The 25825-nt window shown below is 45.6% G+C and overlaps 1 protein-coding gene and 1 pseudogene across 1 annotated transcript; both read left to right on the forward strand.

The window, feature by feature from the left end:
• Positions 1-5968: 5968 nt before the first annotated feature.
• LOC148506363 (arylamine N-acetyltransferase, pineal gland isozyme NAT-3-like) lies at positions 5969-6814 on the forward strand. The gene has a single exon (XM_088446905.1). It carries the CDS (start codon positions 5984-5986, stop codon positions 6812-6814), a length of 831 nt encoding a protein of 276 aa, XP_088303031.1. The 5' UTR covers positions 5969-5983.
• Positions 6815-23205: 16391 nt separating this feature from the next.
• On the forward strand, positions 23206-23894 carry LOC148506364 (arylamine N-acetyltransferase, pineal gland isozyme NAT-3-like; annotated as a pseudogene).
• Positions 23895-25825: the final 1931 nt, after the last annotated feature.

Consider the following 25825-nt stretch of genomic DNA (forward strand, 5'->3'; position numbering starts at 1 on the left):
GTGGCTCAAGCAAAGTTTGTGTACATACATGAAATAAATTTATGTTTCATTTACACCCTATACACACAGCCTGAAGGTAATTTTATACCATATTTTGTAATAATTTGTGCCTTAGACAAAGTTTGTGTACATTGAACCATCAAAAATCAAAGGTTTTATTATCTCAGTCATGCCAAAATTATTCCGTATTTCGGAATATTCCGTATTTCGGAATATTTGGATATGGGAGACTCAACCTGTACATCTTACTTTTAATGAGAATATTATAAAAATGAATATACTGTATATAGAGAAAATTTCAATTAATATTTGAAAGATATACATATTTATCTGTATTCCTATAGTTTAGTGTGAGTCAGACTCCCACTATAAAATAAATGGAATCAAGTGAACCTCATTACCCAATCCTACTACCGATAGAATAGATAATGCAAAATACCAATAATAATAATAAAACACATATTATGACCCATACGACCATATTATACCCCTTGTACACCAGAGCAAAAACCTGGGTTTTTGCTGGGTCTACCCAGGTCGCAGCTCAGTGTAAAAGGGTCCCTGAAAAATAACCTGGGTCAAGTGACCCAGCAATTCAACCCAGGTAGCTACCAGGGTTGGACCCAGGATGGACCAGGTAATGGTGCAGTGTAAACGGCGCAACCCGGGTTATCTGACCTGGGTCATGCCTAAAATGAGCGGATTGGTGGTTGTGGAGCATTCACCTCCCACTTTTTATGACCTCACAGGTTTAGCAGGGCAGACCTGAGTTCAGTGTGAACAGGGCTGACCTGGGAGTAACCCAGATCAAAGGTGCAGTGTAAATGGGTTTGACCTGGGTCTGACCAGGGTTGGAACCATGTCCAAAAACCCAGGTCGGACCTGGGTTTTTGGTGGAAAAGAGGTATAAGTTAAATAAACCCCTCAACTAGAATGATGTGTTGCATTCCAAACTTCATCCATAGACGACTTGACTTGCCAAGGCAGTCCGGATTATATATAGTATATTATTTATTTGTTTATTAGCGCATCACCATTGTCTTCTTGTGGTATATCTATATATTAGCAGTTGGCAGACACAAGCCCATTGGGTTAATTTGCTGCTATTATTTGTAATATTCTATTCATTAATTAGCGCCCAATCTTTTTTGTTTCTTTGTTTAATCGTTCAAATCTGACTGCAAACACATCAGATGTCAGATACGTTATCTGACAAACGGGAACACGCATCGTTCATCGTTGCAGTCACATATGTCAGATTTTCTTTTAGATATGAATGATTGAACGATTTTTACAATCGTTATCGTTCAGACCTGTCAGAAAATCTGACCGTGTGTATGCACCAATATCATCGTACAAATATGTTGTACAACCGGAATACATACGGTTCTAATCCCGACAGCGGCATCCCGGCAGAGGAGGAAATCCCGATCGTCAAAGGTAAGTATTTACTAACCTAATTCTACCCCCTAACCCTCCCTTAGGGGTACTTAACCTTAACCTACCCCCCAAGTGCCTAAACCTAACCCCCCATCCTCGCCGCATAAACCTAAGTCCCCCGGGGGGTGCCTAAACCTAACTTCCCCACCTGGGGTGCCTAAACCTAACCTCTCATGGGGGTACCTAACCCTAAGTCCCCCCCGGGAACCCTAAACCTAACACCCACCCCCCCCCCGCACGGCTATCCGCACCCGGCATACCTTCGAACGGTAAGCCGGGTGTCGGGCTCCCGGTGTAGGTAAAATGACAAGTTTCGGGATATCAACGCCTGTCATTTAACCCTTGCCGGGATTAGACAGTTGGGAAGCCGACGGTCGGGATTCCGTCCATTGGCTTCCCGTACAACCTGACGATATCATCAGGTTCAACATGTTTGCAGATGATTGATGAGCCTGCACTGAACGACTTCTCGTTCAGTGCAGGCTCATCACAGACAGACAAACGACTGCACGATTACAATGTTGTAATCGTGCAGTCTTTTGCCTGTCGTCTAGTGGTTATGTGCCTTTAGGCCCCCATACATCAGTAATCGATTGTGGCAATTTGCAGATGTTTGTGTAAAAATATCTGCAATGTATGGGGCTTCACAGATCGCAGATTGCAACCAAAAAGTGATTGGAATTGGTAAATCAGATTGTCCAACATTTTGGATTTCACAGATGGATAAGGGCTGTAGATTGCTAGTGTATGGACATGATCAGCAGATTTGCAGACCGTTACTAGTAAAATGATGGAGCCTTTCAAGATTGACAGATCTGTGTTTGCTGAAAATGAACTGCGAATCACTGAAAAAGATCTGTAATGTATGGACGCAGACTGCTAGATTGGGAAATCCTAAAGTCTATAAATTGTCCAATTGTCTTTGATTATCAGGTAGTTTGGAATAAATGTCTCTTTAAATGAAAGTTATATCTCAAAACCCATAAGAAATGTGTATAACTCAGAGACTTATGTAGCGTGATGTCATGCTCTGTGAGCCACAGATAGGCCAAGTAGGTGAGGTCATTAATGGTGACACAATTACTCCTGGTCTTGTTTGTACAGGATTCCCCTCCATGACTGGTTTCTCCTGTAGTTCCAATTACATCAGAAAGAGAGAGTCAATTTTATGAGGCTGCCTAATTACACCTGATTCAGATTAGTAAAGCTGGGCATACATGGCCAGATAAAATGCCTGTCAGACCGACAGACATTTTATCTGGCAGCCTGCCAGCCGCAGATGGGACATCTACAGATGTCGGCCAAATCTCACAGTGTATTTGGCCGACATCTGCGCTCCGCCCTCGGGGGAGGAGACATTTCCCTGTTACTTCCCCTGACATCTGAGCTCCACCCCCGGGGGAGGAGACATTTCCCTGTTCCTTTCCCTGACATCTGAGCTCCGCCCCCGGGGAGGAGACATTTCCCTGTTCCTTCCCCTGACATCTACGCTCCGCCCCCGGGGGAGGAGACATTTCCCTGTTCCTTCCCCTGACATCTGAGCTCCACACCCGGGGAGGAGATATTTCCCTGTTCCTTCCCCTGACATCTACGCTCCGCCCCCGGGGGAGGAGACATTTCCCTGTTCCTTCCCCTGACATCTGAGCTCCACACCCGGGGAGGAGATATTTCCCTGTTCCTTCCCCTGACATCTGAGCTCCGCCCCCGGGGGAGGAGACATTTCCCTGTTACTTCCCCTGACATCTGAGCTCCGCCGCCGGGGAGGAGACATTTCCCTGTTCCTTCCCCTGACATCTGAGCTCCGCCCCCGGGGGAGGAGACATTTCCCTGTTCCTTCCCCTGACATCTGAGCTCCACACCCGGGGAGGAGATATTTCCCTGTTCCTTCCCCTGACATCTACGCTCCGCCCCCGGGGGAGGAGACATTTCCCTGTTCCTTCCCCTGACATCTGAGCTCCACACCCGGGGAGGAGATATTTCCCTGTTCCTTCCCCTGACATCTGAGCTCCGCCCCCGGGGGAGGAGACATTTCCCTGTTACTTCCCCTGACATCTGAGCTCCGCCCCCGGGGAGGAGACATTTCCCTGTTCCTTCCCCTGACATCTGAGCTCCGCCCCCGGGGGAGGAGACATTTCCCTGTTCCTTCCATGGGAAGGAAAACAGGAAATGTCTGTCTGTCGGCTGCGATTGGGCATACACTGGGCCTGATTCAGAGCCGAACGCTATTTGCGCTCGCTCGTTCAGAAAAAGGGTCCGGATATTTAAATTAAGCGCTCGCTCTTTGCGGTCTGTTGACGCCTCTATGTCTGAGCGAGTGAACGAAACATGCGTTCGCTATTTTATAAAGACGCCCCCTGGCCGCTCGCATCATACGTCATCTCCGCTATTTATTTGATTAATCGAGTACATGCGAACAGTTCAGGCTAAGAGACAACCAAGTGACGTGGTCGATGACGCTGCTTTGTTAATTATGCACACCCTTTTGACCGTTTGGCATGCCTGCGTTCTGATCTCCACTCCCCGTTTTCAAGCACCTTCCCCTGTTACCACCCACAAACGCCTCATCCTGTCACTCAAATTAGCAGGCACTCGCTATTTAGCGAGCGCTCGATTTCCGACCGCAATGACTGGTTGGCACATGCGCATTACGATGCATTACGACCCATACGCATGCGCAGATGTGTGAACATCGCTCGGAGCGAACGAGAGGCCGCTTACGAGCGGCTCTGAATCAGGCCCACTGCCCGATGTGGCCGACAGGTTACCCCCTAAATATCACATCGGACGGGCATGCTGGGCAATCCGGCATGCCCGACCGAGCAAAATTTATCCCTCGGTCAGCTGCACACACACTACAATAATCGGGGCGATCCGCGGATATCGGGTGGATCGCCCTGAGTGTAGCGTGTATGGCCAGCTTTAGTAATGGCTGTGTCAATTAAAATAGTTACACAGTTGTTGTGCAGAAAAAGGCTAAAGGTGCATACACACACAACGATTTATTGAACGATTATCGTTAACGATATCGTTTATCGTTCAATCGTTGAAAAAAATCGTTCACTTTCTGAGTTAAAACGATGAATGATTATCGTTCATGTGCGTTCACTTTGTAGTTCAGTCAGACTGACCAACTCAACGATTTTCAGTAAGGGAATATGCAAAAATCGTTTGTAGTTCAAAAAAATCGTTCATTACATTTAGTAAATGAACGATTTTAGTAAACTATTTCCTTTGAAAAAATGAACGAAAATCGTTTACTAAAATCGTTCATTTACTACATCGTTGTGTGTGTATGCAGCTTCAGGGGTCAATCCTATTAGGTGCGAATTGCGAGGTGCGAGTTGCTATTTTCACTTAAAATTAATTTTGCAATCCAATTAGCAACTCGCACTGATCAGTCAGACTGAGGGCCTGATTCAGACCCGGTCGCAAGCGCTGAGTGCTCGCAACCGGGTCGATGTTTGCCCACTGGGTATGGGCACGACGGAGCCGGCTCCGTCGTGCGCATGCGCAGGGGCGCTGAGAGGGGGGGGAGCGGGTACAGATTACCCAGGCCCGGGCTTCCTGAGGGGCCCGCTGGTGGCCCGGGTCCGGCGCCACTCGCCCCCCCCCCCCACAGCAGCATTTGGGGACAGCAGCCACATCAGTCTCCTATGCCTGTGCGGGGGAGCGATCACACTGATCGCGCCCCCCTGGCTTTGCGCCAGGCTGAGGGGGCTCAGAGCGCCCCCCCCTCCGTGGCGCTGCAAATCTTTTTTTCTTTTCTCGGCAAGGGGGCATGGCCACGCCTCCCGCAATTAGGCCATCACTCTGGGTCTCACACCAAAGGGGGCGAACTGTCGATGGTGATTGACAGCTCACCCCGTTTGGTAGGCGTGGCCGGGGGGTGGCTTCACAAACGGAGGTGTTCCCAAGCGAAGACCTGCCGTTTGTGGGCGGCCCCACTGACATCACCAGTGATGTCAGTGGGAGAGCTTCCGGCTCTATTAGAGCCAGAAGCTCTCTGGTGCTTGCGGCCACGAGACCCTACCACAAGGGTCTCATTGCAAGCCTCATGGTTGCGATGGTCTTGACCATCGCGACCATCAACCTGGCCGCTCGCTATAGCTGTGGGTGGTTACCCATAGCTATGCGAGCGGCCAGGAGGCCGCTCCATAAAAAAAAAAACGCCCTGATTCAAAGCGAGCACTCTGAAAGAGCGTCCGGCTCTGAATCAGGGCTTGAGGGCCTGATTCAGACCCGCTCGCGAGCGCTCGCAAGCGGGTCGATGTTGGCCAAGTGCGCTTTCATTTTGAAAGCTTGATTCTGATGAGCAGTTTCTTTTCAGCTGTATTAACTGTCCTTTTGGATGTGAAACACAAGCACCTCCACGTCGTTTTGATAATTACCCCTCTGTCCAGTAGGCCCTCAAGTGCCAGTAGATATGGACACTTAAACAAGCAAGATACGCCATGGAAACTTTTGCATTGTGCTCAAAATATAGCGTAAAATAATATACAATTTTATATATGACTTATATATTGTATTTAAGGGCAGGTGCAAGATGGATTTGAACCTCTATCTACAGCGGATTGGAATCACAGAATTTACACCAGATTCCGCCACTCCATCCCTTTCAACGCTACGGGAGATACATCGCCATCACCTGTTCTCTATACCTCTTGAGGGCCTCAGTATACACACCGGGGAGAAAATTATCCTGGACACTTTATTGATTTATCAAAAAATTGTTCTGAAAAAACGTGGAGGTTTTTGTTATGAGAACAACGGCCTTTTCTTGTGGGTGTTACAAGAGCTGGGATACCAGACGTTGGTGCTATCGGCCAGAGTCAGGGAGCCGGTCACCGGTATGTACGGACCTCCGTTTGGCCACATGATACTGATTGTGGAGTTGGAGGGCAGGCGGTGGCTTTGTGATGTTGGCTTTGGAGATGGAATCCTGGATCCATTTCCCCTGGAGGAAGGATGGGAAGAGCAGCAGGACAATGGCGTGTTTCGTTTATGGATGGAAGGTGAGGAGTGGCACTTGGAGAAGAAGGAGGATGACCAATGGAGGAGGCTGTACAAGTTCACTCTTGAAGAGAGGAGATTTGATGACTTCAGGGAGATGTGTGAATTTCACCAGACCTCACCAAGGGCTCCCTTTGTCTGCAAAACTCTCTCTACTCTACAACTACTGGGTGGCAGATGGACCTACATGGGGCGTAGGATGATCACCACAGAGTATACCAAGGGTGGTGGCAGTATGAAGACCACTCGAGAACTCACAGAGGAAGAAATTCCTGATCTGCTTAGAGAGAAGTTTGGGATTGTGCTGAACACAACATTTGAACCAAAGGATGAGGTTTGGATCCCCTCTCCTAATGGAAAGTGAAGCTTCAGGAGATAAACACGCCAGTTACCGTATTATCAGTAACCATATTAAGGGAATAATGTTATTTGTAACGTAGATGTTTTCAGATTGACTAGACATAAGACTAAATGATCTTTCCTATTTGTCATACTTCAAAATATTAATAATATGATATATAATTTTACTGTGTAGTGTTGGGGATCTTACATTCACTGCATAATATCCAGGGACATGAAATGACCTAATCAGAAATTGGGATTATTTTCTGCACTAATTAGGTGCTATAACGGCCTGACGGGAGTATATGACGTCATAGGTAAACTACAATTTAGCAAACAACACCACTTAATTCACAGATATTTTTTTATCACTTTTCTAATTGTTTGTTTATTATTTGTTATTTTAATTCTTTCTCATTTCATTAACACATTGATTTATCTTTACACATCTATTCTTTACACTTCACTATCACCTTTTTCCCTTTTCGTGTGATGCCCTGGGGATGGTCCTTGGCTGGAATTTTTTGGGGTACATTGCTTCTCGGACGTGAACCCCTTAATGTTAGGGACGCTGGTATAGAGGAACCTTGACGATGGCCTGGCACTTATTCATATATTTGCAAATGTATGTAACTAATACCTCTGAATCTCTATTATCATGTAGGATTAAAGTATTTTTTGTTGACATTGCTGCACTGAGCTGGAGGGAATCTTTTTTTTTTCTAAACTACAATTTAGCACTGTAATAGATTTTATATAAATATATAGTGAAATGTGTCTATAAGGTCGTATTATATGACTAAGCTGAATATGTACAGGGTGTTTAAAATTATGTCCATCATATCTCGTTTAGGAAAGCTATATGTTATGACTCGCTAGTTGTAGGATCTAGGTGCTACCTGTGATTTCCTGAATCCCTATGGTTCTATACTTAAAGTACTTTTTTCACTTCTGATCCTTTAAAACTTTCAATAAACAAAGTAACAATTTTCATATGTATGCACATGTAACTTGAATTTGATGTTTGATAAATATGGAACATTTGGACAAAAGCCCACCATCAACCTTTAAACTAAATCTAAACTTAAATGCTCAGAGGATCAATACTTTCCGTTCCTTTAGCAGCAGACCCATTACCGTTATCCACTGTCCTTTTATCTCCTTATTAAGCTTCCTACACCATATTGAGTTTATGACTGTGCTACAGGTGCTAAGCAACCCAAAGGACGCCTTTATTCACCATCTCCCCCTGAACTTAGAGCAGTCGGAAAATAAATTTCCGAGACCCTGCAGAAGGGATTTATAAGGTCCTCCTAAAGCTCCAGTAGGTGCTGGATTATTCTTTGTGCCTAGAAAAGATGACTTAGACCATAGACTACAGGGGACTCAATACCCCTTGCCTCTTATTCTGGAGTTATTTAATCATCTGAAGGAAAAAAGTCACAACCTCCAAGATAGACCTTAGAGGGGTGTATAACCCAATCTGAATTATGGAAGGAGACCATTAGAAGACGGTGTTTAACATACATACCAGTCTTTATGAGATATCTCCTAATACCTTTTGGGCTTGGCAATGCCCCGGCTGTCTTTTAGGATCTGATTCATGGTGTTCTTTGAGAGTTCATGTACAAATTTATGGTAGTATATTATGATATATATTAATTTATTCTCATTTAATTATTGCTGTCATGTACGACAGGTGCTCCACAAACTCAGGAAAAGTATGCTGAACTAGGGAAATGCGGATTTGAGGTTGCTAAAGTCACTCGTCTGGGATACATAATCTCATCTGAAGGTTTTTTCCATGGATCAAGCTAAAGTAACAGCTATACAAGGATGGATGCAGCCACTAATCTGAAAGCTTTACAATGTTTCCTAAGATTTGCAATGACTGGACATTTATTCTGAGGTTTCCTTCTCTGGTGGCACCGCTGACACAGCACTAACTAGAGAGGAAAGAAGATCCGTCCAATTAGTCTTATAGTTCAGGAAAGCTTTACGTTCAGCCTCTACAGATACCCAAATGTGGGAGAACCATTTGTTTGTGGAGGTAGACTCCTCAGACATTGGGGCTGGAGCTATATCATCTTAAAAGGGACTTTTAGATAACATCTTGGTAAAGTGGAATGCTGCACTTATGGGGACAGTATGGAGAAGGCGCAGTAACACTCCACAATACAGCAAATCTTGGGTGAGACAACAAACTGGGTGATCTAAACAGATGCAGTTGGTGATAGTTTCTCCAAAGATAGGAAAAGCATGGGGAATGCTATTTAAAGAGAATACCAGTGGTACGTACGTGTACTGACGGCTGTTCTACTATTGCTATTGTCATCTCGGGTTGGCAGTAACTGAAGCTATGAGCAGGGAAAATGCATTTTTATGGTTTTAAAAGTATCAATTTCCCATTGTTGAAGTTGAGTGTGGTCAGAAGATGCTGCCTTCTGGATTCACAATACTATAATCAGTGCTGTAAGTGGATAAATTACTTTACAACCACCATTTCCCCATATCACATTAACCCCACACCAGTTCAGCATAGCATTACAGAGCAGCCATCCCATCCTTGGCTCCACGTAGATCACCATCACATGGCTCTGAGGAGCAACGTTGGAGCAACGAGGAGGGTGAGAAGTGGGTGAGTGGTCCTGGGAACATGAGCGTGTGGGGATGGACAGGGGACCAGGGATGGATTGATGCGATATATAGTGATGTTTAGTAGCCACTCATGTACACTTACCTGTCCGGCGTCTTTGGACAGTGTCCGGCCCCTCCACGATCAGCGAGAAGTCAGACATATTTTGACGTGATATGTCTGTATTCTCACTGCGCATGCCCCAGTGTCTGATAGCAGCAGGTCGACCTGCTGCAAAGGACGCTGGGCAAAAGGGGGCAGAGCCAGTGCCAGGCAGAGAAGTACACAGCTTCCCTGCTCTGCTTGTTTCTCTGTACATATTACGCCATCCTTAGATGGTGAATCTGTATGCAGCGTAGGAACGAAAAGCTGATCTTTCCGTTCTTCTATGAATCGCACTCACCATACAAAAGTGAGGAGATGCGATACATACAGGAAGCGGGGGTGCCGCTGGAGAAGGGATAACCTCCCCCATGGTAACTCCCTGGAAATGGGTGTTAGAAGATTGGTGTCATTGGTTAAAAGCGTGTGGTCACTATATTCACTGATCATAAAAATATCTTGTATCTCAAATCAGCCAAAGGTCCCCATTTATCAATGACCGCACTTGCAATGCGATCTGGGCATGTCATTACCGCCCATGATCACATTCCAAGATGCATTCATAACGCCGGGATGTATTATCTGGCATGTAGGGAAGGGGCCTGTTCCTGCGATGTGCCGGTGAGCTGCCGGACATGCGCAGCCCCGCTGACTGCACATGTGCGGCAGCCATTGCCGGGGGAGGGTTCTGGAGGGACCCTACGCCGGCTGACTATGTGGTGTGTAGCCCGTAGGCTAATGCGGATAATGCCATCTTCAGATGGCATTAGCTGCGGGAGCCAATATCGGGAATGCAAATAAACCTATGGGGGATGCGGCTGCCAGCAGGAATGGAGCGATCGCAGCCGGCATCGGTGAGAACTGCTGCGGTCCCCCCTTAATACATTCGGGGCATACTAAATATTTGCGGTTAACCCAGAAAACGTGTTTTTGGGGGACATAACCGCAATATAGAATGATAAATAGACCCCTTAATCCAAGACCAGGTCAAGGGTCTTTATGTTTTTTCTGATTTAAGGACGTGATTCAGAGATGTCCGATGGCAGGGGGCCGTGTATGTGCAGGTCCTGTTCTGTACATGTACAGAACAGGTCCTGTGAGATTGCTTGCACTGCCCCCTGTGGCCAGGTAGCGGGATTTCCTGGCCACGGCTGAGCAGTACCAGTGGTCATTGTTAGTAATCTTAGGCTTACTCACATGGTTGATACTGGAAACATCTTTGGACACAGGCATCGGATCTCAGATGCTGGTTGGAGACATCTTTTCAGACGCCCCCTGCAGCTGTAGCATATATGCATACAGTAGATACCTCCAAAGACATAGCTGCTGTACACAGCAAACTGTATATCTGGGAACCAGGTCCTAAGTCCATTACTATTTAATGACCTGGGGACAAGGAACGTAAAGGCAGATGCATGTTTTGTACCCTAGCAATTTACTTCCTTAATCCATAATCCACACAACCAAAATTGTAGAGATATCTGGGACTCTTTTCTCATAACTCCATTAAGCCCAGACACAGATTCCCCATCAAACTCTTCATTCCAAAGTATTTGCACCAAAAGATCTGAGGGCAGTGGTACTCCAGGAAGCTCACAGGCCCAGCAGGCTGTCCTGGCATCAGTAATACTCTTCAGCTCCCTCTGGTGGCCCGATCACTACACTGCCCCTTTAGGCTCACTAGAGCCCCTTCCACCCCCTTGGAAGAGTTCCCTTCAGCTAAAAAAAACTGTCTGAGCTTTTCATTCTACATGTTTCTCAGCTCCAATGGGCATCTCAAAATATTGTCTCTGACCGAGGAACATTAGGAGAGCTCAGGTGTGATGGTGCAGAATAAGTGAGTGTAATTGGCGGAATAATGGTCATATAGCCCCCCAGGTATTTAAGGTGATGATTCGCCCATGTTTAAAATTAAAGTGTATCTTCTTATTGGAGAAAATGACCCCTAAGGGATGTCTGGCTTACAGTGTTTTACATGACAGGTTTAGTATTCACTCTAGAGAAAGGGCACTCCAGCTCGCGTGCGCGGTTGAAAAAGGGGGCATGACCATGAGAAAAGGGGCGTGTCTTTAAGACGCGTTCCCTTTTCATCACTCTTGGGGGAGCGTGCCCAGCACTTACAGACATTCCGGGCTGCCCCCAAACACTCCCTTCTCTGTGAGTTGATGCCAGACGCGTGTGCCTAGAACCGACTCACCGGCGGTGATCGCTGCCCGCAGTTTTACCCACCCGCGGGACACTGTGGCCGGCAGATGGGGACAGCCCCCGCAGGCTGTTTTTTAGTGGGGTGCCTTCCAAAGGGGCAGAGCGCTAAAACAGCCAAGCGGGAACGCTACAAGTTTATACATAAATTTTTAATCTTATTATAGATCGATTACGCAGGTTATTAAATGTGTATTTTGCTGCTGCTATGTTATCTCTATGCTGTAATAGATGATGGCAGTTATTAGGGATGTAGTCGAAAACCCACCTGACTAAATCCCGGAGGACATAATATCGGCAACAAAATGCCGACACCCGTAACACCGACATGGATAGAACACCCATTATTTATGTAGATCACACTATCAATTTAATTTTATGATAACTTGTAGATAAGCACATGATTCCATATAATCATGGTACTGAGTATTTGTCAGTTAATAAGCCGGTGCGATTTGCTATGTCATTAATGTAATTCTATTGTTTTATTGATTTATTAATATCCTGGATTCCGCACAGTTTGTATACATGCTGGAGGTTTCTATGGTAATAGAACGGCACCGGTGAGACACAGGGCTTGATTCAGAGTTGGGAATAGAGAGAGAGATAGCACTTAACTGTGTACCTGGGCAAACCATGTTGCAATGCAAGGGGTGTAAATACATATATTTTATTTTGCATGTAGGGTAAATACTGGCTGCTTTTACATGTAGCCCACAAATACTGCACAGCTTTATTATTACTCTACAATTTAGATGTCAGTTTGGACACCTCACTCCCAAATCTAAATCTCTCTGCACATATTAAATCTGCCCCCCCTGCAGTGCAGCATGGTGTCACCAAGATGATCAGCTGAGAGAGAGATCTCACTCTATTCCCAACTCTGAATCAGGCCCACAAACCGGATGGCGCACACACAGAGTGGTTAAGGGGAGCACTTATAAGGTTAGTGTTATGCTTTATACTTTATTGTTACCCTGAATAAACTGAGAAGTACATTGAAACATTGTTAAAATAAGTTGTACATATATAGCAAAGATGGCTGCCAGTGATCCCATGTGTGGTTATCAAAGGATCATGTACTTATCTGCTTCTTGTAGACTGGAACTTAGGAACACAAACAGCAGCCAGTGTGCACCCAGCCTCTTTTTTCTACCAGTCCTTTTCTAATCACTCATTAATTCAGTGTAGAGACGGACAGGGTAATCATACATGATCATTGGTTTAACTATCAATAGTAAAACTATCAATGGTTTGAGTCTGCGCATGTGGAAAGGAATGGGGAATATGGCCACGCAGGTGCAGTACTTAAAAACCATGGCATTTTGCCGTTGGATATCCCCTATCAACAGTAAAACTCTTTACCATCGGGAGGAATCCATCGATGGCCATCCCTAATACACTACAATTCACCAGGATTTCATAAAGGCTCTTCCAAATGATCACAGCTCATAGCAACTCTCTAGCTGCCAATAAGACTCTGCAGGATGCGACATAGATTAGTGGTGTCACACAGACCTAGATCAGGGACATCACAGTGACTGAGGGTATCACACAGACACCAGGGCAGTACGTGACATAGATCAGTGACATCACAGTGACAGAGGGCATCACATAGATACTAGGGCAGTACATGACATAGATCAGTGACATCACAGTGACTGAGGGCATCACAGATATCAGGGAAGTACATTACATAGATCAGTGATGTCACAGTGACTGAGGGTGTCACACAGACACCAAGGTAGTACATGACATAGATCAGTGACATCACAGTGACTGAGGGTGTCACACAGACACCAGGGTAGTACATTACATAGATCAGTGATATCAAGGTGACTGACAGTGTCACACAGACACCAAGGTAGTACGTGACATAGATCAGTGACATCACCGTGACTGAAGGCATCACAGATACCAGGGCAGTACATTACATAGATCAGTGATGTCACAGTGACTGAGGGTGTCACACAGATACCAGGGTAGTACATTACATAGATCAGTGACATCACAGTGTCACACAGACACCAGGGCAGTACGTGACATAGATCAGTGACATCACAGTGACAGAGGGCATCACATAGATACTAGGGCAGTACATGACATAGATCAGTGACATCACAGTGACTGAGGGTATCACACAGACACCAGGGCAGTACGTGACATAGATCAGTGACATCACAGTGACAGAGGGCATCACATAGATACTAGGGCAGTACATGACATAGATCAGTGACATCACAGTGTCACACAGACACCAGGATAGTACGTGACATAGATCAGTGACATCACAGTGACTGAGGGCATCACAGATATCAGGGAAGTACATTACATAGATCAGTGATGTCACAGTGACTGAGGGTGTCACACAGACACCAAGGTAGTACATGACATAGATCAGTGACATCACAGTGACTGAGGGTGTCACACAGACACCAGGGTAGTACATTACATAGATCAGTGATATCAAGGTGACTGACAGTGTCACACAGACACCAAGGTAGTACGTGACATAGATCAGTGACATCACAGTGACTGAGGGTATCACACAGACACCAGGGCAGTACGTGACATAGATCAGTGACATCACAGTGACAGAGGGCATCACATAGATACTAGGGCAGTACATGACATAGATCAGTGACATCACAGTGACTGAGGGTATCACACAGACACCAGGGCAGTACGTGACATAGATCAGTGACATCACAGTGACAGAGGGCATCACATAGATACTAGGGCAGTACATGACATAGATCAGTGACATCACAGTGTCACACAGACACCAGGATAGTACGTGACATAGATCAGTGACATCACAGTGACTGAGGGCATCACAGATATCAGGGAAGTACATTACATAGATCAGTGATGTCACAGTGACTGAGGGTGTCACACAGACACCAAGGTAGTACATGACATAGATCAGTGACATCACAGTGACTGAGGGTGTCACACAGACACCAGGGTAGTACATTACATAGATCAGTGATATCAAGGTGACTGACAGTGTCACACAGACACCAAGGTAGTACGTGACATAGATCAGTGACATCACAGTGACTGAGGGTATCACACAGACACCAGGGCAGTACGTGACATAGATCAGTGACATCACAGTGACAGAGGGCATCACATAGATACTAGGGCAGTACATGACATAGATCAGTGACATCACAGTGTCACACAGACACCAGGATAGTACGTGACATAGATCAGTGACATCACAGTGACTGAGGGCATCACAGATATCAGGGAAGTACATTACATAGATCAGTGATGTCACAGTGACTGAGGGTGTCACACAGACACCAAGGTAGTACATGACATAGATCAGTGACATCACAGTGACTGAGGGTGTCACACAGACACCAGGGTAGTACATTACATAGATCAGTGATATCAAGGTGACTGACAGTGTCACTCAGACACCAAGGTAGTACGTGACATAGATCAGTGACATCACCGTGACTGAAGGCATCACAGATACCAGGGCAGTACATTACATAGATCAGTGATGTCACAGTGACTGAGGGTGTCACACAGATACCAGGGTAGTACATTACATAGATCAGTGACATCACAGTGTCACACAGACACCAGGGCAGTATGTGACATAGATCAGTGACATCACAGTGACTGAGGGTATCACACAGACACCAGGGCAGTACGTGACATAGATCAGTGACATCACAGTGACAGAGGGCATCACATAGATACTAGGGCAGTACATGACATAGATCAGTGACATCACAGTGTCACACAGACACCAGGATAGTACGTGACATAGATCAGTGACATCACAGTGACTGAGGGCATCACAGATATCAGGGAAGTACATTACATAGATCAGTGATGTCACAGTGACTGAGGGTGTCACACAGACACCAAGGTAGTACATGACATAGATCAGTGACATCACAGTGACTGAGGGTGTCACACAGACACCAGGGTAGTACATTACATAGATCAGTGATATCAAGGTGACTGACAGTGTCACACAGACACCAAGGTAGTACGTGACATAGATCAGTGACATCACCGTGACTGAAGGCATCACAGATACCAGGGCAGTACATTACATAGATCAGTGATGTCACAGTGACTGAGGGTGTCACACAGATACCAGGGTAGTACATTACATAGATCAGTGACATCACAGTGTCACACAGACACCAGGGCAGTATGTGACATAGATCAGTGACATCACAGTGACTGAGGGTATCACACAGACACCAGGGCAGTACGTGACATAGATCAGTGACATCACAGTGACAGAGGGCATCACATAGATACTAGGGCAGTACATGACATAGATCAGTGACATCACAGTGTCACACAGACACCAGGATAGTACGTGACATAGATCAGTGACATCACAGTGACTGAGGGCATCACAGATATCAGGGAAGTAGATTACATAGATCAGTGATGTCACAGTGACTGAGGGTGTCACACAGACACCAAGGTAGTACATGACATAGATCAGTGACATCACAGTGACTGAGGGTGTCACACAGACACCAGGGTAGTACATTACATAGATCAGTGATATCAAGGTGACTGACAGTGTCACACAGACACCAAGGTAGTACGTGACATAGATCAGTGACATCACCGTGACTGAAGGCATCACAGATACCAGGGCAGTACATTACATAGATCAGTGATGTCACAGTGACTGAGGGTGTCACACAGATACCAGGGTAGTACATTACATAGATCAGTGACATCACAGTGTCACACAGACACCAGGGCAGTATGTGACATAGATCAGTGACATCACAGTGACTGAGGGTATCACACAGACACCAGGGCAGTACGTGACATAGATCAGTGACATCACAGTGACAGAGGGCATCACATAGATACTAGGGCAGTACATGACATAGATCAGTGACATCACAGTGTCACACAGACACCAGGATAGTACGTGACATAGATCAGTGACATCACAGTGACTGAGGGCATCACAGATATCAGGGAAGTACATTACATAGATCAGTGATGTCACAGTGACTGAGGGTGTCACACAGACACCAAGGTAGTACATGACATAGATCAGTGACATCACAGTGACTGAGGGTGTCACACAGACACCAGGGTAGTACATTACATAGATCAGTGATATCAAGGTGACTGACAGTGTCACACAGACACCAAGGTAGTACGTGACATAGATCAGTGACATCACCGTGACTGAAGGCATCACAGATACCAGGGCAGTACATTACATAGATCAGTGATGTCACAGTGACTGAGGGTGTCACACAGATACCAGGGTAGTACATTACATAGATCAGTGACATCACAGTGTCACACAGACACCAGGGCAGTATGTGACATAGATCAGTGACATCACAGTGACTGAGGGTGTCACACAGACACCAGGGTAGTACATGACATAGATCAGTGACATCACAGTGTCACACAGACACCAGAACAGTATGTGACATAGATCAGTGACATCACAGTGACTGAGGATGTCACACAAACACCAGGGTAGTACATTACATAGATCAGTGACATCACAGTGTCACACAGACACCAGGGCAGTATGTGACATAGATCAGTGACATCACAGTGACTGACGGTGTCATACAGACACCAGGGTAGTACATTACATAGATCTGTGATATCACAGTGTCACACAGACACCAGGGCAGTATGTGACATAGATCAGTGACATCACAGTGACTGAGGGTGTCACACAGACACCAGCGTAGTACGTGACATAGATCAGTGACATCACACATCACAGTGTCACACAGACACTTGGGCAGTATGTGACATAGATCAGTGACTGAGACTGTCACACAGACACAAGGGTAGTACGTGACATAGGTTAGTGACTGAGGGTGTCACATAGACGCCAGGGCACTATATGACATAGATCAGTGACATCACAGTGACTGAGGGTGCCACACAGACACTGGGACAGTATATGATATAGATCAGGGTTTAATGTTATGATTTCAGCTTTCATTTTGGAATTACAGTAGCAAAAGCTCGTACAATACATATAGGGGAATTCAATATGGGTGCGAAAACTCAGTTTTTGCGTTAATATCGCACCTATGACGTCATTATCGCAGGTTTTAGTTTTACACTGTATTCAATTTCAAAGACTTTTCGCAGCTTCGAAAAGTCTTTGAAAAAAAACAGGGATAACTTTTCACCACTGAATAGGTGGAGAAAAAAAGTGCAGAATTGGGGTTTAGGGGTGCAGGCTTAAAAAAATAGCCTGCACCCCTGGGAATGACATTTTAAAAATAACTGTAAAAAAAAAAAATAGGGACACCCCAAAAAATGAATTTAAAAATTGGGGTGAAAAAAAAAAAAAATGGGAAAAAAGTGTTTAAAAATAGGGAAATAGGTTCAGGGCTATTCTGCAAGTATGCGGCAGGTGTATTCTAGAATAGATTATTAGCGGCAGGTGTTTTCTAGAATAGATTATTAGCGGCAGGTGTATTCTAGAATAGATTATTAGCGGCAGGTGCATAGTTGCAGAATTTTTCAAAACTTACTTTAGGGACATAAAAATATGCTAGTACCCATTTTCATGTACCCCAAATTTGATGGGACCACTTAAAAAAACGAAAAAAATAACCTAAGTGCTCTTCTGCAACACTTCTTCAATGTCGGGAAAAAACACCTGCTGCGGCTATTTAAATCCCGACTTTCATTTACAGGCTAAAACGGGGGTACCCATAGTGATCTCCCATGTTTTTACAACTTTAGGGGGGTCCTACAATTTTTTTAAGGAAAATTTCGTAACTTTACGCAAATCCCACTTCGCAGACTCCCGTTTTCGTTGAATACGGGGATAAGCGCGCGCGCGCCCGATACTTTATCCCAGGTAAAAGCTCCGATATGAAACGTAAACTTCGACAGTGAAGTTTACGTTTCATATTGAATTCCCCTCAGAGTGCTCCTGAACATACCAGGGATTGCCATTGCCTGTACTGCATTAACTTATAAAAAGGAGGTTTATTAAAAAAACAATTAATTAATTCAGCCCAGGTAAAGGCGATAGACAGTAAAGTAAGTGGGAAGTTCAGGTGCAGAACATTCCGTGCTATGTAGAAAGGGTCACGGAGTGTCTGGTTACATTTTACCCAATATACAGTGTGAGAAGTTTTGCACGTTAACCCAGCAGCTGTACATGAGGCACATGTTATCTCTATGTCACAACATCCACATATCGGCCTGCTGATGAGATAAAACCACGAGTCCCCGCATGTATTGCCTGACAGGGTTTGCTGGGATGTGTGGTTCCACAGTACAGCAGAAGGACTAATGTATGTTATACACAGGAGGGAGCCGGAGACACAGACCAGCATACGCAGAGCATACACGTGAATGTTAAGTGTTCCGATTTCTTTTTAACTACATGTATGGAATCTGCCGACATGCACATGGAAAGTGTTCTGCTAAGTTCTACACAATACAGTGGGGTAATATCCTGGTTAGACAGAGCTGAGCTGCAGTGACTGGGATGCATCACCATGCTGACTTTCAAAATGTTGACAAAGTCAGCATCAAAATGTCGACAGTTAAGAATGCTGTCATGGTGACATGAGAAATGTTGACGGGTGTAGTAGATATTACCTCACGGCCGGCGGTTCAAATCCTGACAGCGGCAGCTCGACAAGGGTGAAGATCCCGATCGTCCCTAAGGTTAGTAGCGCTAACCTAATTCCCCCCCCTAACCCTCCCTTAGGGGTGCCTAAGCCTAACCTCCCCCTCTAAGTGCCTAAACCTAACCCCCTCTTCCCCTAGCCTAAACCTAACTCTCCCAGGGGGGGTGCTAAGACCCCCCGGGAGCCCTAAACCTAACCCTCCCCCCCGCAACTGTCCGCACCTGGCGCCTGGCTTACCTTCATTCGGTATGCCGGGCGTCGGTCTTCCAGCATATGGTTAACGACAGGCGTCGATTTTTCGACGCCTGTCATTAGTACCACACCGGGATTATAAAGTCTGGAAGCCGGCGGTCGGCATTTAGACCGTCGGCTTCCAGACTACATTAGGGTGTGGGAGCGGAGCGTTAGGGTTAGGCTGCTGGAAGGGAGGGTATGGATTAGGCCATTGGTTCCCAAACTTTTTTGAATCACGGCGCCCTCGAGTATGAGTATTGTTTTCATGGCTCCCCTAAGCCAAAAGTTTGTTATTGAGAAATTCAGAAAACAATGTAGTGAAGTAGTTCAGTGAAGTCAACTGTGCTGACCTGTCATCCTTAGGTTTGGTTATACTGTATACAGTAGTGGTGGACAGGATTGTGCTTCTGCTTGCCCACATATTTACATTACATTGACCATAAAGAATTTGATTTGGTGCTGAGCCACCAACCTGAGGCACCCCTGCAAGTGTCCAAAGGCACCCCAGGGTGCCGCGGCACACAGTTTGCAAACCACTGGATTAGGCCATACTTGCCTACCCACCTGGCTCCCAAAAATCATGTGGCACTCCCGACTGCCTGTAAAGGTGGGCAAGTCTCCCAGAGGCTGGGGCCAACTGGCCGCGGCCGCCCACTTTCTGGGTGAAGTGGGGGGCACAGGTGACCAATGACGCAAGAACAATGCCGGGGCTATTATGATGCAATCGGGTCATCATGGCCGCATACCGACCCACCTCTGCCACTCCTCAATTTCCTGCAGTGCCGACCTAGCTGCCTTCTCCCCAAAGAGGCAGCCAAAATGTCGGCAAGTATGGGTTAGGCTGTGGGAGGAGAGGGTAAAGGTTAGGTTGCGGGATGTGAGGATTAGGAATAGGGGTAGCGTACTCTGTACCGCTGCATCAGCTGACTGCCGTACCCAGCAGACACTGCTGCATTGCTGGAGCCGCTACCAGGTACCAGGAAAGTAAACCTGCTGCAACGCCGGTACACAGTTTCATTGACATGCTAATCATGTTGACATTCATCAGCGTCAACATGATGAATGTCAACAAAAAAATACCAAACTTGCAGTAAATATCTGTAAAAGGTCTTAAATAAAGAGGCAAATTACTTGTCATTATACTATGAGTTATATTATTATATAGTCAGCAGGGCCTTCTCCCTTCAGCATTATTCTGGAAATTATGTAATTTGAGCACTATAATTATATACTACTAGCTGTGACACCCGACGTTGCCCCGGATGAAGAATGGACCTTGAAGTACATCTGCAGCCTTCATTTTTTTTTTTACATTGCAGACCAAACTGGGAGAGCGTGGCATATGGATATGTGCTTGGAGGAAGTTAGTAACTGTCAGTGCAGTTGCAGTGTGACAGTTGATCTTCTGACATATAAGCATTTGCCTTCAGGTCAGTTTTAGGCACTGGAAGACATCCTAGGCCAGATGTAAGAAGCTCTGGAAAGTGATAAAGTGCAGAGTGATTAACCACCAACCAATCAGCTCCTAACTGTCATGTTACAGGCTGTGTTTGAAAAATGACAGTTGCGAGCTGATTGGTTGGTCGTTTATGACTCTCTACTTTATCACTTTCCAGAGCTTCATACATCTGCCCCCCTGAGAGAACTTGCTTAAACCAAAATTTCAACATGGGCACCATATAGACCTCCATTGCCCTCTGACAAGCTTCAAATATAGCCAGAAACCTAATCCTGTTCAAACTACACCACCATGCCCAATTTGGCCATGCATAAAGGACAAACAGACTTAAACACAGTTTCTCGCTTATTATATAGATTGCTCCTACTAATAATAATCATATATAGTACAGTCCATGATTATAGGAGTAATTGCAGTTTGTATGGCTCCGTGGACCCTTCCCAAATCTATATGTCTCAGAACTTTTTAAATCTGCCACACCTGCAGCACAACATTGGCTTGAAAATGTGCTCATTTCTTTGCTCCCATCTATGATCCAGCTCCTATATGAATAATTTCATGACAAGTGACAAATTATTATAAATTATTCCATTTACCATGTGCTGTGTATGAACACGTTTTTGTGCAGTTTGCGAAATGCACTCCTCAGGTACTAGCCTATATGTGACCTGGATGTAAATGAGTTATGCACAGGGCTCTTTACCTGAAAACTGCTGGGTGGAATTTGTAGCTTTGGGTTCCCAGCACCCAGTGACTGCAGCACACAGCACACACCCCATCATCGGGAAGGTGAGTTGAGATCATTGTCTGCTATTACATCGGATATATATAACATATATCACAGTGGTACCCAAACTTTGTACTTAAGGCACCCCAACAGTCCAGGTCTTATAGATATCCATGCTTGGCACAGATGGTATAATCAAACTGACTGATGTATTAAGTCACTTGTGCTTAAGCATGGATATCCTTTCCTTAAAACCTGGACTGTTAGGGTGCCTTAATGCGGATATCCACTAGGCGATTTTGACGGGCAATTGCACGATAACGACACTGTTATCGTGCAATCGCCCGTAAATCGGGCATGCAAATGACAAAAACGAGCAGCGATGCGCGTGCCCGCTGGTCGTTTTTGCCATCTATCATCGCCCGTACATGCTGGTCAACCTGACGATCCAGTACGGGGAGCAATAGAGAGCAGAGAGCACCTACCGTTCTCTTGCTGCCGCCGGACCTCTCTGCAATACACGGGAAAGGAAACAGTCACAGGCTGATGACGCTGGACAGTCACAACATGGGAGTGTCCAGCGTCATCAGGCTGTGACTGTTGTTTCCCTTCCTGTGTGTTGCAGAGAGGTCCGTGTCTTGATCTGCCTAGACTGAACGTTCAGTGTGGCCACATCACTAGATATGAAAACGAGAGCATGATTGCAATGTCATAATCGTGCTCTCGTTTGTATATCTAGTAGTGGATACCCGCCTTTACTATGGCTGAACATACACACATCCAAATAAGGGGTCACAAACAGAACGGTGTTTTTTATAGTACATTTCTCAGATTTGCATTGGGAGTGCTTTATAGAGCTCCTGACACTAGACTGACGTATCCTGGGCGTGATCCAGGGTTGTATAAACGTTGTGGCTGGATCCCACGTTTAGCAGCTGCTCATATGTCTGGGCTGTGTGTACACAACATTGAGCAACTACGGATGATTCAAGTGCTCCGTGGGCACGTCGATGGCGTGGTCCCCATCTCTGCCGTACACTCACCCCCTATCCATAGGTTTGGTTTGGGCTCTTTTGCACCACCCTATACTTGGTGCAGCACATATGCCAAGCAACTGGCACTTCCATCCAATTCTGCATATGGCAAAATGCTTCGACGCGCCCTATGTTAACTTTACATACATGAGAACGCCCCATTTCTTCCCTGCTGTCACACGTGGAAATGTGTTAGGAGATGCACACAGTACATTGCCAGCAGATGGTCACACAAGATACACTAAAGCAGAGAGACGCATGTCCAGCATTGGTCCCATTTTGTTATTTATATATTAATGCAACTTTTGCTTTACGCTTAGAAAATAGTGAAAAATGCAGAATATACAATCTTATGATTATTATATATTGAATTTCAGGACAGGTGCAAGATGGATTTGAACCGCTATCTCCAGCGGATTGGAATAACAGAATTTACACCAGATTCCGCCACTCCGTCCCTTTCATCGCTACGGGAGTTGCATCACCATCACGTGTTCTCTGCACCGTTCGAGGGCCTCAGTATACACATTGGGGAGAAAATTATCCTGGACACTTTATTGATTTATCAAAAAATAGTTCTGAAAAAACGTGGAGGCTTTTGTTATGAGAACAACGGACTCTTCTTGTGGGTGTTACAAGAGCTGGGGTACCAGCCGTTGGTGCTATTAGCCAGAACCAGGGACCCAGTCACTGGTATGTGCGGACCTCCACTTGACCACGATACTGATTGTGGAGTTGGAGGGCAGGCGGTGGCTTTGTGACGTTGGCTTTAGAGAGGAAATTTGAGGACTTCAGGGATGTGTCTGAATTTCACCAGACCTCACCAAGGGCTCCCTTTGTCTGCGAAACGCTCTGTACTCTACAACTACCGGGTGGCAGATGGACCTACATGGGGCTTAGGATGATCACCACAGAGTATACCAAGGACGGTGGCAGTGTGAAGACCACTCGAGAACTCACAGAGGAAGAAATTCCTGATCTGCTTAGAGAGAAGTTTGGGATTGTGTTGAGTACAACATTTGTACCAAAGGATGAGGTTTGGATCCCCTCTCCTGATGGAAAGTGAGGCTTCAGGAGATAAACACGCCACTTACCGTATATCAATAACCATTTTAAGGGAACAAAAAGTAATTCGTAACTTAGATAAGTTATAGATTGATTAGACATAATGCTTAATGATCTTTCCTAAATGTCATACTTTAAAATAATTTGCAGTATGATAGATTATTTTACGGTGTAGTGTTAGGGATCTTACATTCACTGCATAATATCCAGGGACATGAAATAATCTAAAACAGAAATTGGAATCATTGTTGGCATTAAATTAGGTAAAATAACAGCTTGATGGGAGCATACGATGTCATAGGTAAATTGCAGTGTGGCACCGCAATGGATACAGCGGGAGATGTATCAAGGCTTGGAGAGAGGGATAAGGTGGAGAAGTATCCCATTGCAACTAATCAACATCTGTCATTTCATAGACCGTGCTAGATCAATGACAAAAGCCAATTGTTGCTTTGTACAACATTTCCATTTCCTCTTTTTTCTCCCAGGGCTCGGTATATCTCCCCTACACTGAGATAAAGTCTATAGAGTGGTATTATAAAACTATACTGAATATGTACAGAGTGGGCAGGTTTACATCCCCCAGACCTCATTTATAAAATCTATATGTTACCGCTCACCAATTGTGGGACCCAGATGCTACCTGCGGCTTCCTATGGTTCTAGATTTCATTCATTCATTTTTTGTTTTGCAAACTACTCACTTCTGATCCATTAAAACTTTCAATATATAAAGCAACAATCTACTTATTCATGCCCATGTTGTAACTTGATTTTGATCTTTCCTCAATACAGAAAACTAGCTGGGATACCCTGCGTTGCCCGGGTTGAAGACTGTACCCCGAGGTACACCTGCAGCCTTTATTTGATCACATTGTCCTCGCCTATAACCCCATTCCATTGATCCCAAAAAGGACCCCCGTTTGCTAACATGCATGCAAATAATGGCATAACTACCGTGGGTATAAGCGGTGGGGCTGCTATTGTGCCCGAGTTGCCTCTGTGGCCCTCCGCTCCCCCTGCACCCAGTCATGTACACAAGGTGGGCCGTTCCAGTCAGGGCCGTCGAGGGTGCCGGGTGTCAGCAATGTTGATTTGGTGCCGGCTCGCCAGCTGAATACAGCTGGCGCACTGGCAGTCATGGACAGTCAGCGCAGCCGGTCACGAGTACACAGGATTTGCACACTGGCAGCCAATCAGCAGTGGTGGCTCCTGATTGGCTGCCGGTCCAAGAGCTCCAATCTGTTTGCGACCGCTGTCAGATTCAAATTGCGCCAGTGCTGTCTTTCCATCTCTTCCGATGCGGAAGCTGTAATTAGCTGGTGGCCTGGCTCCAAATCCACACCAGCTGTCTGGGCATGGGGAGGTGAGTTTCTGGGGGGGAGGCATAAGGGGCACTACTATTGTGTGGAATAATGTGTTAAATGGGGTATTTCTACTCCTCTGTCTGTACAGGGGGGATAGCGATCACACTGATCACTTTTCCCCCTAGATTTGCGCTGGGCTGAGGGGTTCACAGCACCCCCCGCCCCAGCATGTTTTCATTTCTAAGGAGGCGTTGTTCCCCATCTCGGCTCTCTACGCCCCTTTTTACACCTTTGCATGCAAGCACAGAGGCTATGGATTTAATATGAATTTGTATGAGTCTTCAAGTTTTCTCAGACTGAGGTGAAAAGGATACTTTTGTTGCATTCTCACAGGTTTTTGGCAAGCTGACCAATTCCACTGGAGCCAGCCCTGGTACCTGTGTAATTAAAGAGTGTCCCCATTTTTAGCGATTGTGCGACAGTGTGTGGCCCTGACGAAGTTCACACCTAGGCAAAAACGTAATCCAAAAAGACAGACAGAAACTTTTTTTATTTTCTATAATAAGCTTTTTCGCTTATTATACAGATGTGGACATGATTGCACCCTCCACTTTTAAACTAGATCT

Source organism: Taudactylus pleione, unplaced genomic scaffold, assembly GCF_031769625.1.
Source record: "Taudactylus pleione unplaced genomic scaffold, aTauple2 ptg000407l, whole genome shotgun sequence".
In the NCBI taxonomy this organism is placed as follows: Eukaryota; Metazoa; Chordata; class Amphibia; order Anura; family Myobatrachidae; genus Taudactylus; species Taudactylus pleione.

Coding starts and splice junctions, on each gene's coding strand:
- LOC148506363 (XM_088446905.1), top strand. CDS start 5,984: ATGGATTTGAACCTCTATCTACAGCGGATTGGAATCACAGAATTTACA.